This window comes from Symphodus melops (assembly GCF_947650265.1).
Source record: "Symphodus melops genome assembly, chromosome: 13".
In the NCBI taxonomy this organism is placed as follows: Eukaryota; Metazoa; Chordata; class Actinopteri; order Labriformes; family Labridae; genus Symphodus; species Symphodus melops.
In genome coordinates, this window is record NC_136703.1 from 7,077,372 (window position 1) to 7,089,456 (window position 12,085).

Below are 12,085 nucleotides of genomic sequence, written 5' to 3' on the forward strand. Positions count from 1 at the left end.
CACCATACTTCTATGGCTTCTTATGTACCAACCTCAAAAACTCTGTACATGGTGCTGTATCAAGGCATATGATGGAAATCGCTTCAATTAAAAGTGGGGACAGACAAACGTGCTTAGTTTAATATGATAGTCAATGTATGTAGGTCAAACTCTTAGACTTTCTCTTTATAAATACTCCATTAACTTCAAATTTTCACCTATGGGTACTGTAGTCTGTAGAGTCGGGAAGAGATAGCAGAGTAACATCAATGTTTTTTAATTCATATTTGATATTCCACAAGATGTGCAGTTTTAATCATGAAAAATACTTGAGCTTTTAAAGGTTTGTGTAAAATTCTACACAAAAAATTGAAGGTCTATGAAGGTCAGAGATTCACAGACCAACACGTGTAGGTTACTCTGCTCTAACTACATTTTGGTCTGGTTGGCCTGTCTGAGGGGATTCAGATGACATTAAACGTAAACCATTAAAATTCATTAGTGGGGGGGACAACAACATGACAGTGCTGAAAAGCACTTGGAATCTTGTTGCAGGCTGAAAGACATCGAAAAATGTTGCATGTTGGTTTCACAGTCTGACATCCTGGTTTTACATTTCTTAAGAATACTGCTGTAGTTTTGAGGGTTGAATGAAGAAAAAGACAACCAAGACATCAACACAGCAAATTTTCCAACTAGGTTTGGATAGCCTAGAAGTTATGACGCACCCTATTCTCCAGCTGTGCCGTCCAATGAAGGGTTAAAATCACCCACAAACATAATAACAAAAGAAAAGATATTATGTAATTTTGTTTCTGAAGGGTAACTCTGTAATCTAAACTGGTTATAATGTAAGACTATATCAAAAACATTTATAGCCTCTGGGGGAGTTTGATTCTCTGTATCAGCTGAACGCACTGAAAAAAAACCACATTACATTAATTTATGTACTGTGAAGGTATGAAAGTGTTTTCTGATTCTTCTGGGATTTCTAAGACTGCCTTAAGGCAACAAGAAGCACAACTTGACACAATATATATGTGAACATGTTGTGTATCGCCATGGCTGCTGTCGTGTGAGTTGGCGTTTCTCTTGTAATTATGACAAACCGGTAGGGGAGGCAGGAATTTAGACAGCAGCAGCGGGAGCGCTTTGGCCAGCAGGGAGCATGTGGAAAGGCAATGTAATTTCTACTTCTCACCCGGGAACCATAATTATCCATATTGTCTGTTTACAGAATGAATATTAATGCCGGCTAATGGAGGATGGAGCATGGCAGAAATTGTTAACAATGAAATATCAGACTATGTGATTGACTGGGAGTGTCACACATGGTTTTTATTCGATTCCACTCTGAAATCTCCACTTCCGATGGCCTGGCTGTGGGGGAACGGGAGCCTCCAAACACTCAGCTTGCTTTCAAATGCCTTTTCCTTATTCCTCATTACTGAACGCTCAGTGACTGATTGCTAATCAGTTCATCAGATGGAGAGAAAGAAGCTCGCCCTAAAACTCACTCATCATATCATTTGCTCAGTGCAAAACCCAGTAGTTGCAGGCTTAAGTGTGTGTTCAGATATGCATACTTGGGTTATATCACATTCAGAGGAGGGTGTTAGTGTGTAACAAACCTGACTATCACTTTGTCAAAAGAACTTTTCTCCATAGCACTTAACACACCTTTGTGTTACCTTTGTTAAGCCATATGTATACCCATTTTTAATTAACAAAAAAGGACCTTTGAAGGAACTTTCAGAGATGTTCATAAGCAAAGGTATCCACTTATTGTGAAGGAAGGTGTATGGCTGAGTTTGAACCCTCTCAGTCAACTGGACAATTTATGGCCACTTCATAGTTTGAGTTATTATTTTGATTATTATTCTTATTTCAATAAGTGCATTTTAACTTTCGAGTAGCTGTAAATCTGAATTGTCCTCTCTGGCAGGACTATATGATATAAAAATGCATTGCTCAGTTTCCTGGAAGTGTCTGTGGTAAATTACAAGCTGAATTTACTCAACCAGGTTTTTTATATTTCCAATCATTCATTTTCAATCTGTAATAATACACTCCCCACATAGATTATGTAATAAACATATCACAGTTAGTGTTGAATCAGTTGTGCAGTTATCTACAAACATCATTCCTGTATTGACCCCGGAGTATTTCCCGATGAATTATCATTATGTTCTGAGTAATCTTTGATTGTCTCTCTCTTCACAGATTACCCACAGCAGGCGTCGGTGCCGACTGGCCCGACAACATCTATTTCACCTTCCAGTTTTATCGCTTTCCACCAGTCACATCGCAACAACTCAAATTAGTGACCAGTGGAAAAGTTCAACATAAAGCTGGCAGCCCACTTCCCTGTGTCTTGGCCTCCATTAACAAAGATGGAACTGTCAACTCTGGTAAGGATCCACTGCTCCTAAACCAAATTCCTCTAATTTCCTCACATGCCTCCAATTGGCCTTTCAGTTTGGCCCCATTAAAAAAAACATGTTAGATAATTATTTTCTATTAATTTAATTGCAAATTCAGCATCTTAAACATCTTAAATAAGTTTAGGCTTATTGTTGGCAACTATTCTACATTGAATCTTGGTCTTAAACTTTACATGGTAAATAGGCTTTAATAACGTTTTGCTAGTCTTCTGACTACTCAAAGGGCTTTTACCATGTAGGCCATACATATTCACACACTAATTCAATTCAATTCAAAATTCAAAAAAAGTTTTGGCCAAAGATATGGCAGATACTGCTTCAATATGTAAAGGGACCATCACAATCAACTCACCTGAATATACACACATTCATACATCGCCGACAAAGCAGCAGGGCAACTAGGGGTTAAGTGTCTTATTCGAGGGCACATGTGGCTGCAGGAGCTGGCGAATGAGCTTTGAACTTTTCAGTCATGTTTACCTTTTATAGCTATCATTAGCTTGTAGACAGCTCACACATGGAGAACAATATCATGGGTTTTGATTGTTTGACACACCACCGCTAACATTTAGTCCTGTCTTGTCTTGTTAACCTAAACAGAACTTACTGAATGAATTTAAATGTATTTAACAATGTCACAAACTGTCTCTGCACAAACTCAGGTCAACACCATACAACCACTTTCAAGATTATCCCTAATACATTTTTTGGTGTGAACTGGGCTGTTATTTATTTCACTGCTCTCCAGGTAGGAGTAAAATCTGTTTCTCCCCCTCTACGATGAGCCATACATGTTCTCTGTTGCTCTTCTCTTTCAATCAGCCTAGCGGGCACTGATTGATGTCAAGACTATTCATGTAGCAGCTAATGAAATGGAAGAGATATTACAGCTTCTGACAGAGCGTGATATTGAACACACAAACAGCCCCCCTCTTACCTACACCTACCCATACTCTGCATTCCCCAGACATACACCTCAGTCTCACTCTGTCAATATTTCTCTGTCTGTCTCAGTATCTCTCTCAGTCTAGATCATCCAGGGTGCACTTCCACAAATCCCTCCTACATTCAGACAAATCCTTCTATAAATTTTACAGCTGGATGTCTTTCCGCTTGTTTATTGTTTGGAACAGGGTTATTTTTTGACTGTTCATTCTCAGATTAACTATTTGTTAAACCAGGTAACTGAATGCTAAGGAATGAAAAACCTTTAAAATCTTTATCGACTGATTCAAAACTGCTATCATGTACATCTCAGAATAAGCAGCAAAGCTTTATGCCAAGGTTTTGATATATTTCTGAAAGTTAAAAGCATTGTTTTGTTGAAATCAAATGTGCTTATATTTTTCTTCCATGCAGACTGATGCTGTAAAAGAGAGATTTGTAAATATTGGAAAACTTAACTTGTAGTCGTGGTTACTGATGTTGTAAAGAAGATCACACTAACCAAAACCACGACATACCTGAGAAGAGAGTTCACAGAGAACCCCAGTGACATTCCCAGGGCTAGCTAGGAATATGAGTATTACTATATCATTTTTAAAGGATAATTTCAGACATGTTTCCACTCCTTTTTTCCTTTTCTGTTTAAAAGTTAAAGTTTTACATTTTCACTTGCTGCATTATGAGAAATAATTTCAGAAGGAATCTGGTAGTTTGTCACCATGCAACCTAGTCTTTGTAGATTGAGATCTTTGAAATTTCAGATGGTATCAGACGTGAGTCTTTTAAAAGGCTTCTAGAGTATGGAAGGCATAAGTTGTCAATATTTAAAGCTCCTCTGTTACACATTTAAAGCTTTTCTATCTTGTTTTGGAGGGTTATTGTGAAGTTTGCTGACCTCAAAAAATGTAAATGTTCTTCTATTGCATTTAGATGTTTGTATTAGTTTTACTCTGTGGGTTTGTAAGCTTCGCAGACTGAGGTCAGTATTGTGTGTACTGTATGCTAGTGTCTTAAAAAACAAAGACTTGTTTTTCTCCATTAATTCAAATGAGCTGCAGTGTGTTTGCTCTCTTGTCATTTTTTAATCCACAAATGATCCCTCCACAATGTCTGACTCAATTAGCTGTTATCATATATTGTGAGGTGTGATATGTGATTTGATGAGTTGCATGTTGAAATCCAACTTTTGGGACAACACACTTTCGATTGCTGGCATCTTTCATTGGCATTTAATGCATTTCCAACCTGTAGTCTATTACCTCTCCCCATCATAGATATGAAATCTACCCTGGACATGTGATGACTCATAGAATTAAACATCAGCCCAAACATTTGCTAACTGTCTTGACACACTCTGCGAGAAGATTCAGACACACTTTGGCATCCTGCTGTTTACCTCAAGTGAGATGGCTCATTTTTCCAATTATGTGCAAGCAGTGTAAATGTTCTGTTGTTGCTAGTAACAATTAAAATAATTCACCAGAGAGCAAAAGAACAAGTATTTTGTTTTTCTCATTAATGCAGAGGTTTTTTTTGTTTTTTGTTTGTTTTTTTTTTCATTAGGAGGCTTTTTACTTTCAAGGATGCGGTTGTACAAACTGGACTGTCTGAATAGTTGACAACAGATCAATATGTAAACTGTGTTATTTTTAGCAATTATTGGCCAGGGATACGAATAATCCTGTTTATGTCCTACTCAGCCAGGTTCCACCCACGCAGCTGTTTTAATTTGCTTCGTGACTAGAACTTTCCTCAGGACTGTGTGGGTGTACAGACGGTGCTTGATTGACGTGTCTGTAACTTCCCATTTGTCTTTTGTTGCATCTGTCGAGGAGAATTCAGTTTGAAAAAAAAGACTTTGGGAGATTTCTTTTTGTCCCACAACCATATTGACACCATTAACTACATGTATACTTTGTCAAAGTTACACTAAACATGTGTCTCTAGTGTTTCTGCACTTTGGTATTGTTGTAGTACAGTCTCAACTTAGCAAGACCTAAAGTTCTTCCCTCTTTTTTTTTTGTTGCCTGTTGAGAAAATTGTGCTCGACTTAACTCACAAAGATGGATCCTTGCCACTGTCTGCACCATCTGGACATAACCTTAAATGCTGAGCCATATTTGAATACATACTGTACATATGATGTTTCGATTTTGGTCGTCTGTACTATACCTCTCCAACATTTTGTTAAAGACAAGGTACACAGTTGTTGGCTAAATCCCCGGACGTGGTTTCCTGCTACTCTAAACTCGAGGTTTTGAGAATTTAACTAGACTTGGCCAGAACCTGTCTTCAAGTCCAGTTCTCCTCTCCGTTTATTGTGTGTGTTTCCCCTGGCTCCGCTGCGTCTCAGTTCCGTCTGTCCGGAGCCTTCTTTAGCAGATACACAAGAGTTCTATTTTTACCGGATGCTGGAGCGTGGCGCATCAATTTACCACAGAAAAGATCAAGCGGGACAGGAATTCAGAGACAGAAACAACATTAAAACATTGAAATTATTTTCAGAATAAAACGCTCAGTTTTGACTGTTCAGAAGAAAACAGCGACAGAATTGGCTCCTCCTGACCTAAACTCTATACTCCAGCTCTACACTCCCACCCGCCCACTACGCTCTGTCAATGAAAGGCATCTGATCCAAGCCTCAAAACAGGGTCCTAAGATACTTCCTGGACTTTTCTTCTTTGTTGTCCCCCAATGGTGGAATAAACTTTGAAGAACACCTACGCCCAAATGATGACGATAACAATGGTCTCGATATATTTCGATAGAGCATTGGCTTTGTTTGATAACGACAACTTTTAAGATGGTTACTGGTTAGAGCTCTTAAGAAGTGCTGTCAATGTTGTGCCTTGCCTTTGTGCATTGTCAGCACTCAAAGAGTGTTTGCACTCTAGATCCTTGCTTGTGCTTAGTCTCCGATGTACGTCATTTCAGATAAAAGCATCTGCTAAATGAATTGTAGAATACAATTGTAGAACTGGGTTAACAGACATACACTTTACCTTCATATGATTGGTTTGATGTGCACCTGTCAGAAACAATAACACCCTTGTCTAATATAGTGTATTACTTTCCATGGAACAAAAGTACCAGTAGTGACCAACATTTTCCCTGCAGATATATTGGTAAATACAGCTTTTTTTCCTGCAGTGATGCTATGGTTTGCGTCATCCTCTACATCTGTCTCTACGCTCTGTGCAACCTCACCTCCCACCCCCCGCTTGCAGCTTTCAGTGTTGTTGAGAGTTGTTGATCCCCAGCAGGATTCTCAGCCAGCATAGTCTGCTGTGTACACAACATGCAGGCCATCCAGGTTAGGAGGGAGGGGGGGGGGTGTCTGCTTGGTGCCACTCCTTGTCTGCAGACCGAACCACGCACGTACGCAACCCTGTAGAACCCTTGGGCCAGATCTGTCAGCTCTTCTCTGATTGTGAGCACAAATACACACAGCACATTCTCTCTCTCTCTCTCTCTCTCTCTCTCTCTCTCTCTCTCTCTCTCTCTCTTCTCTCTCTCTCTCTCTCTTCTCTCTCTCTCTACATCTCTCTCTCTCTCTCTCTCTCTCTCTCTCTCTCTCTCTCTCTCTCTCTCTCTTTCTCTCTCTCTCTCTCTCTCTCTCTCTCTCTCTCTCTCTCTCTCTCTCTCTCTCTCTCTCTCTCTCTCTCTCTCTCTCTCTCTCTCTCTCTCTCTCCCACTCTTCCTCTGTGCTCTCATTGCCACCCGTCCACTGCACACAAGCCCAGAGCATGCTGGGAGAATTAATGGTCCAAGTGGAGAGAGTTGGCAGGTGGTTGGGGAATGGGGAGGGAGAGGTGGATGTGCAGGAGTCTGCGTAGCTTCTTTTAAAGGAAAACAAGTCTTAGCCACACAGAGATATTAGGGACTGATTTGGTCTTTGTGTGTTGTTCTTCTCTCTTTATCTTATTCATGAAATACTGTCGAACAAGTGTGAAATGGCCTATATGTGAAAATCTTCTATCCTTGCCACAAATGTTGTCTGAAGTAGAGGTCAGCCCAGACACTATTTTCTTTTTCATTACAGATATCTCATGAGAAAACGCCTGCAAAACATTCGCTGACACCTGTCTTACCTCAGTGAAGGTGCTGCAGCCGACCTAGATACATTTTAGTGTGCCTTTCAGTGCACAGTTTTTGTATCTTATTATTATTTGTTTTGGGGGCTTTTCTATATATATACAACATTATCATAACTATCCTTACAAATTCATCTCAAAGAACTTTTCTGAGAACACCAAATTAAACCAGTTGTGTAGACAAAAGCTATAAAAATAATGCTTGGAGATCCCCCTGTTCATGTGCAAACAGTCTGTTGTTGTGCCGGTCCAAGCATAATAAGTCACCACCCCCTCCAGCTTTCTCGCGTGGAATTTTGAATATATGGTTGCATTCTTACATCAGCTCACCCTGACTTCACGAAGAAAATTCCCAAGGGGGCTGTCAGGAAAAATTGTGGGTAAGGTAACAGGGAAAATCTGTTGGCATTCAGTACATGAATCTCACCACTAAAAAATCTCAGGACAGTTTTATGCATGTGTGAAAGCACCTAAAAATAGATTTACAGAAACTCTCCTTGCCAAGTCAAGCATAGCTTTAAAACATGTAATTGAATGGAACACACTTGTTTATGCACTTTCTTGTCTTCTGAACCCTTAAAGAACTTTACAGTCCATGCTATACACCACATTATTCATACTCTCTCTTAAAAGCCCAGTTTGAGGTATCTTGCCCAAGGATACTTTAACATGTGAAGTGGAGGAACAGAGAGAAATAACCCTGATGATCCTCTAATTAGAGGATGGCCTGCTCTAACACTCAGTAGCTATGAGGGAGACTTTTTTATTTTTTGTAGAGATGTTCAATTTCGATTTAAGAGATGGAGTGTGTTCTTTTTAAAATCATTAATGTCTACAAAGTGACTAAATTAAATAATTTGATAAATGTTTTATATATATTTTTGATATATTTTTTGTGTGTGTTTTGAGTGTTTCAAAACAATTCCTTGTCTGATGTATTGATATTATTTAAGAGGTGTCTGCCCTTAACAAACCTTTCTATTTGAACCTTAGGAAACATGCAGTGGCGTCACAACAGGCTGCCAGGCTGAATGCATGAATTATGGATGTACTATAAGTTGTGTGCGTGTGTATTTGAAGAAATAAGCAGAGAGTTTTGTGTCAGTTTATGTGTGAAGAGAATCAGAGGGTGTAGCTGGTCTCTTTAACCCAGCAGGGTTGTCACAAAAGGTCTCATTACTCTACTTCTATCCAACCAGCTGCTTCTCCACACATCCACCTTCGGGGAATAAAGGCAGCATGGGGGCTTTGATACAGAGCTGGGGGGATGCTGCGAGGGGGGGAATTCTGGGAGTCAAAGCACATTCACACCTTTAATACGCACATGCATTAACATTACCCACAGTGCTGCAGGTTGGGCTTGGGCTGCTGCTGACTGTTCATTGTACCCACTCACCAGCTGAGTTGGATCAGTGATGGGGTCAGTTTTATTTAAAGCGCTCAGAGTTAGAGGATGAGTCAGATTCCAAGTCATTACGTTACAGAGCCGTCATCAGAGAATCACAGAGCACTGATTTTACAAATGAATCAGGGTTTTTACCAATAACTGATTTGATCAAAGTAAAACGGTTGGTGTGCAGTTTGTGTGTGTGAATGGGTCACTGCATGTATGTGACGTTGCAGGAGTGGACAAAGTAAAACATAGCTGATTATATAATTACTACATCTCTTTATATTTGTTGCCACCCATGTCCTGAAAGCAGCTTCAAGTGTAGGAATGTGAATACATAAGATTCAACAGAGACTTTTTTTATTTTTTTAAATAAGGATCTTGTAAAAAGTGGTTTATACAAGTAATAGAGTCCTTGCACAAATGGAGTATTTCCATCAAGGAACTGTTCACTACAAATGAAGGCCATAGGGATTAGATTCTACAGCTGGTTAGAAATGGGAAAGGGGTGCCAATAGCACCTATGATCAGTACAAAATGTAGCATGTCGGCTTCAGAAAGGGCAGATGATATTGCGTCACTAAGACAAATGTCATGTGATGAAGAAGCAAATCCAATCCCAAAGTTTGAAATAGTTATTATTGATTTCCTGATTAAAGCCATGACTTTACCCCGCTGTTCACACAAAAACCCTCTTATGCAGTCATATTAGGCACCATTATCATCTTGAATTATGGGAACCCAAGGGTGCATCTGATTTCCTGGAATGGCCTCACACTCCCTTATTGCATTGCATGGTTATTGTACTCCCCTGCAGCGCAATCATCAGACCTAATGACTCCTGGTAGACTGCTTGCTGCACCAGCTCAGATTTGTCCATGAAGTTGACAGCTGGTCACAGATTATGGCTCTTCCACCAAATTTAAATCCATCTGGATGAGAGGAGAGGCCTGGAATAGTGATCAGATCGGTGACTTTTCGATGCAGGTCATTCAATTTTAAAAGACTCTTAGACATAGATTTAGTATAACTTATGGTATATATGAAATAACTTTAATAATTTTGTAATAGAAACCTAAATACTAAATACATTAAGTGCTGAACTTACACAAAGCAGGAATATTTTGAGAGAAAGATGTTTGAAGCAATATTGTCAAATCTGAATCAGGAAATGTATCCTGGCTGCTATTCCCAGGTATACTGGTAAAATCCGATAGAGGATGATGAAGTGCCATCCCAAAGTTTTTAACTTGATAGATGGTGGATACTTTATTGATCTCGATGGTAATTCAAAACATCCAGTAGCATCTTACAAGACATATGACATGAGACATTTGTTATTTCAGACAAATGTGCACAACTATTTGACGAACTATACTTAAAGAAGGAATTTGATCTAGAGGTCGCCCTTGAGCACTGGTATGACCAAAACAAACCAACATTTGGTGTTTAGCCGCACCTCCATGATCCCTAAGCTTCCGCTCTCTTTCAGCGACACAGCTCCATCCCCCTCCCCTCACGTTCGGCTAATGTAAGTACACTTCAGTTAGCGTGTAGCATCACATTGCAGATAGACTGTCACATAGCCAGACATTCCCCAGTGTTGTTGACTTTAGCAACAACACAGCCAGTGGGACTCGCGTTTCCCTCTCATTGTAGTCATGACTCAGAGTGTACACTAAATTTCTGCTCCATTTATGTGTAATATGTAGCACGTCTTCCTTTACATGTTCTTATTTTGTTCAAATAACGCTCCACTACCTTCATATATTGATTTTATTTGGTAATTTTACAAAGAACGGTAGCAAATATCTATATCTATAGCGCTGTTTCCCTTTGTAATCAGTTTTATAAAGAAAACTCAGATGGCAGTTCAGTTTCAACATGCAGGAATTCAAATCCAATTGACCCAATCAAACTTTAGCTACCTCAAGCATGTTTCACTTGGTGTTTTAGGAGTGCCATCAAGCTAATAATTATGTAACATAGATTAAGGTCATTCAGCAGATTGAAGATATAACTACTAGCCAGAAGCAGCCAGGGATGTCAGACGGTGTATGTGTGTGTGTGTGTGTGTGTGTGTGTGTGTGTGTGTGTGTGTGTGTGTGTGTGTGTGTGTGTGTGTGTGTGTGTGTGTGTGTGTGTGTGTGTGTGTGTGTGTGTGTGTGTGTGTGTGTGTGTGTGTGTGTGTGTGTGTGTGTGTGTGTGTGTGTCTGTTGTGTTCAGATCAGCCTCTGACTGAACTCATCACTCACTAGAGACGATGGTTCATTCTGTTATTTCCCCGCAGTCTTCCTTTTTTTCTTCTCCGCTATGTATTTTCATGCAGTAGTGTAGGCTAAATTTCCACCTCAGCTAACAGTCAACCTGGACGAGGAGAGACTAATTACATTATAACAACCAGCAGTGGAGGTTGGCACCTCTGTGGTTCCCTTCTGCAGATGGGTTGGGAGTGAGATTGAACATACTGTACATCCACTTTTTTAACCCGAAAATGTTGCTAAATGGCTCTAGGTTAGAGCAGACTCCCTCATGGCTCTGGGCATATAGTCCTCTCTAAACTCGACCCCCTACTATAGCTTTCAAAGCTCCTCTGCCTCTGTAGCTTTCTGTCGGCAAGCGGCAGCTCTGCCTGTCTTCACCCGGTCCTACACACACAATGCAATGCAAAGCATCTGAAACATGCATTTCAATGAGTGTTTTGTTTCTGAAGAGTTTCAAAGAATTTTGCCTAAAATGTGTTAATTTAGTACACAGACAAAAAGGATTCAAGATACAGTACATTTATGGGTGCTTTGAACTAACCAGCAATGTGTCTGGACCATAATGTTGCCATCCATGTATTTTTGCAAGTTAGACTGTGCATGAATTTGCATGCATAGTTTACATTTTGACTCTTTTTGTGTCATGTTTTGTAAAACATTTAGAACTGTGTAAAATGCTTCCTCTATGCTGAATCCTCCTCTCTCCTTGCTCAGGCTCTCCGGTCTACAGCTGCAGTTCAGAGTAGACGAAGGCTCCTGAGACCGGGAGAGAAGCGCTGGTTCCTGCGTTACCTGGCCCTCCACACCATGCACATTGACATCTGGGACAGCAACTCATTACTCCTCATAGGCTCTACTGCCATCGAGCTCAAGGTAAATGAAAACAACAACTTTGGTGTCTTTCATTACGAGATCTTCCCAGATTAAAAAAACCCACCACCACCAACTAAAAAAAAAAAAAAAAAAAAG

The 12,085-nt window shown here is 39.9% G+C and overlaps 1 protein-coding gene across 1 annotated transcript in view; it reads left to right on the forward strand.

The window, feature by feature from the left end:
* nphp4 (nephronophthisis 4) overlaps positions 1-12,085 on the forward strand; it is a 180,980-nt gene that overhangs the window by 119,834 nt on the left and 49,061 nt on the right. Inside the window, 4 exon segments of the mRNA XM_079360057.1 lie at positions 2,203-2,390; positions 11,831-11,836; positions 11,839-11,865; positions 11,868-11,989. Coding sequence (XP_079216183.1) covers positions 2,203-2,390; positions 11,831-11,836; positions 11,839-11,865; positions 11,868-11,989 — 343 coding nt within the window.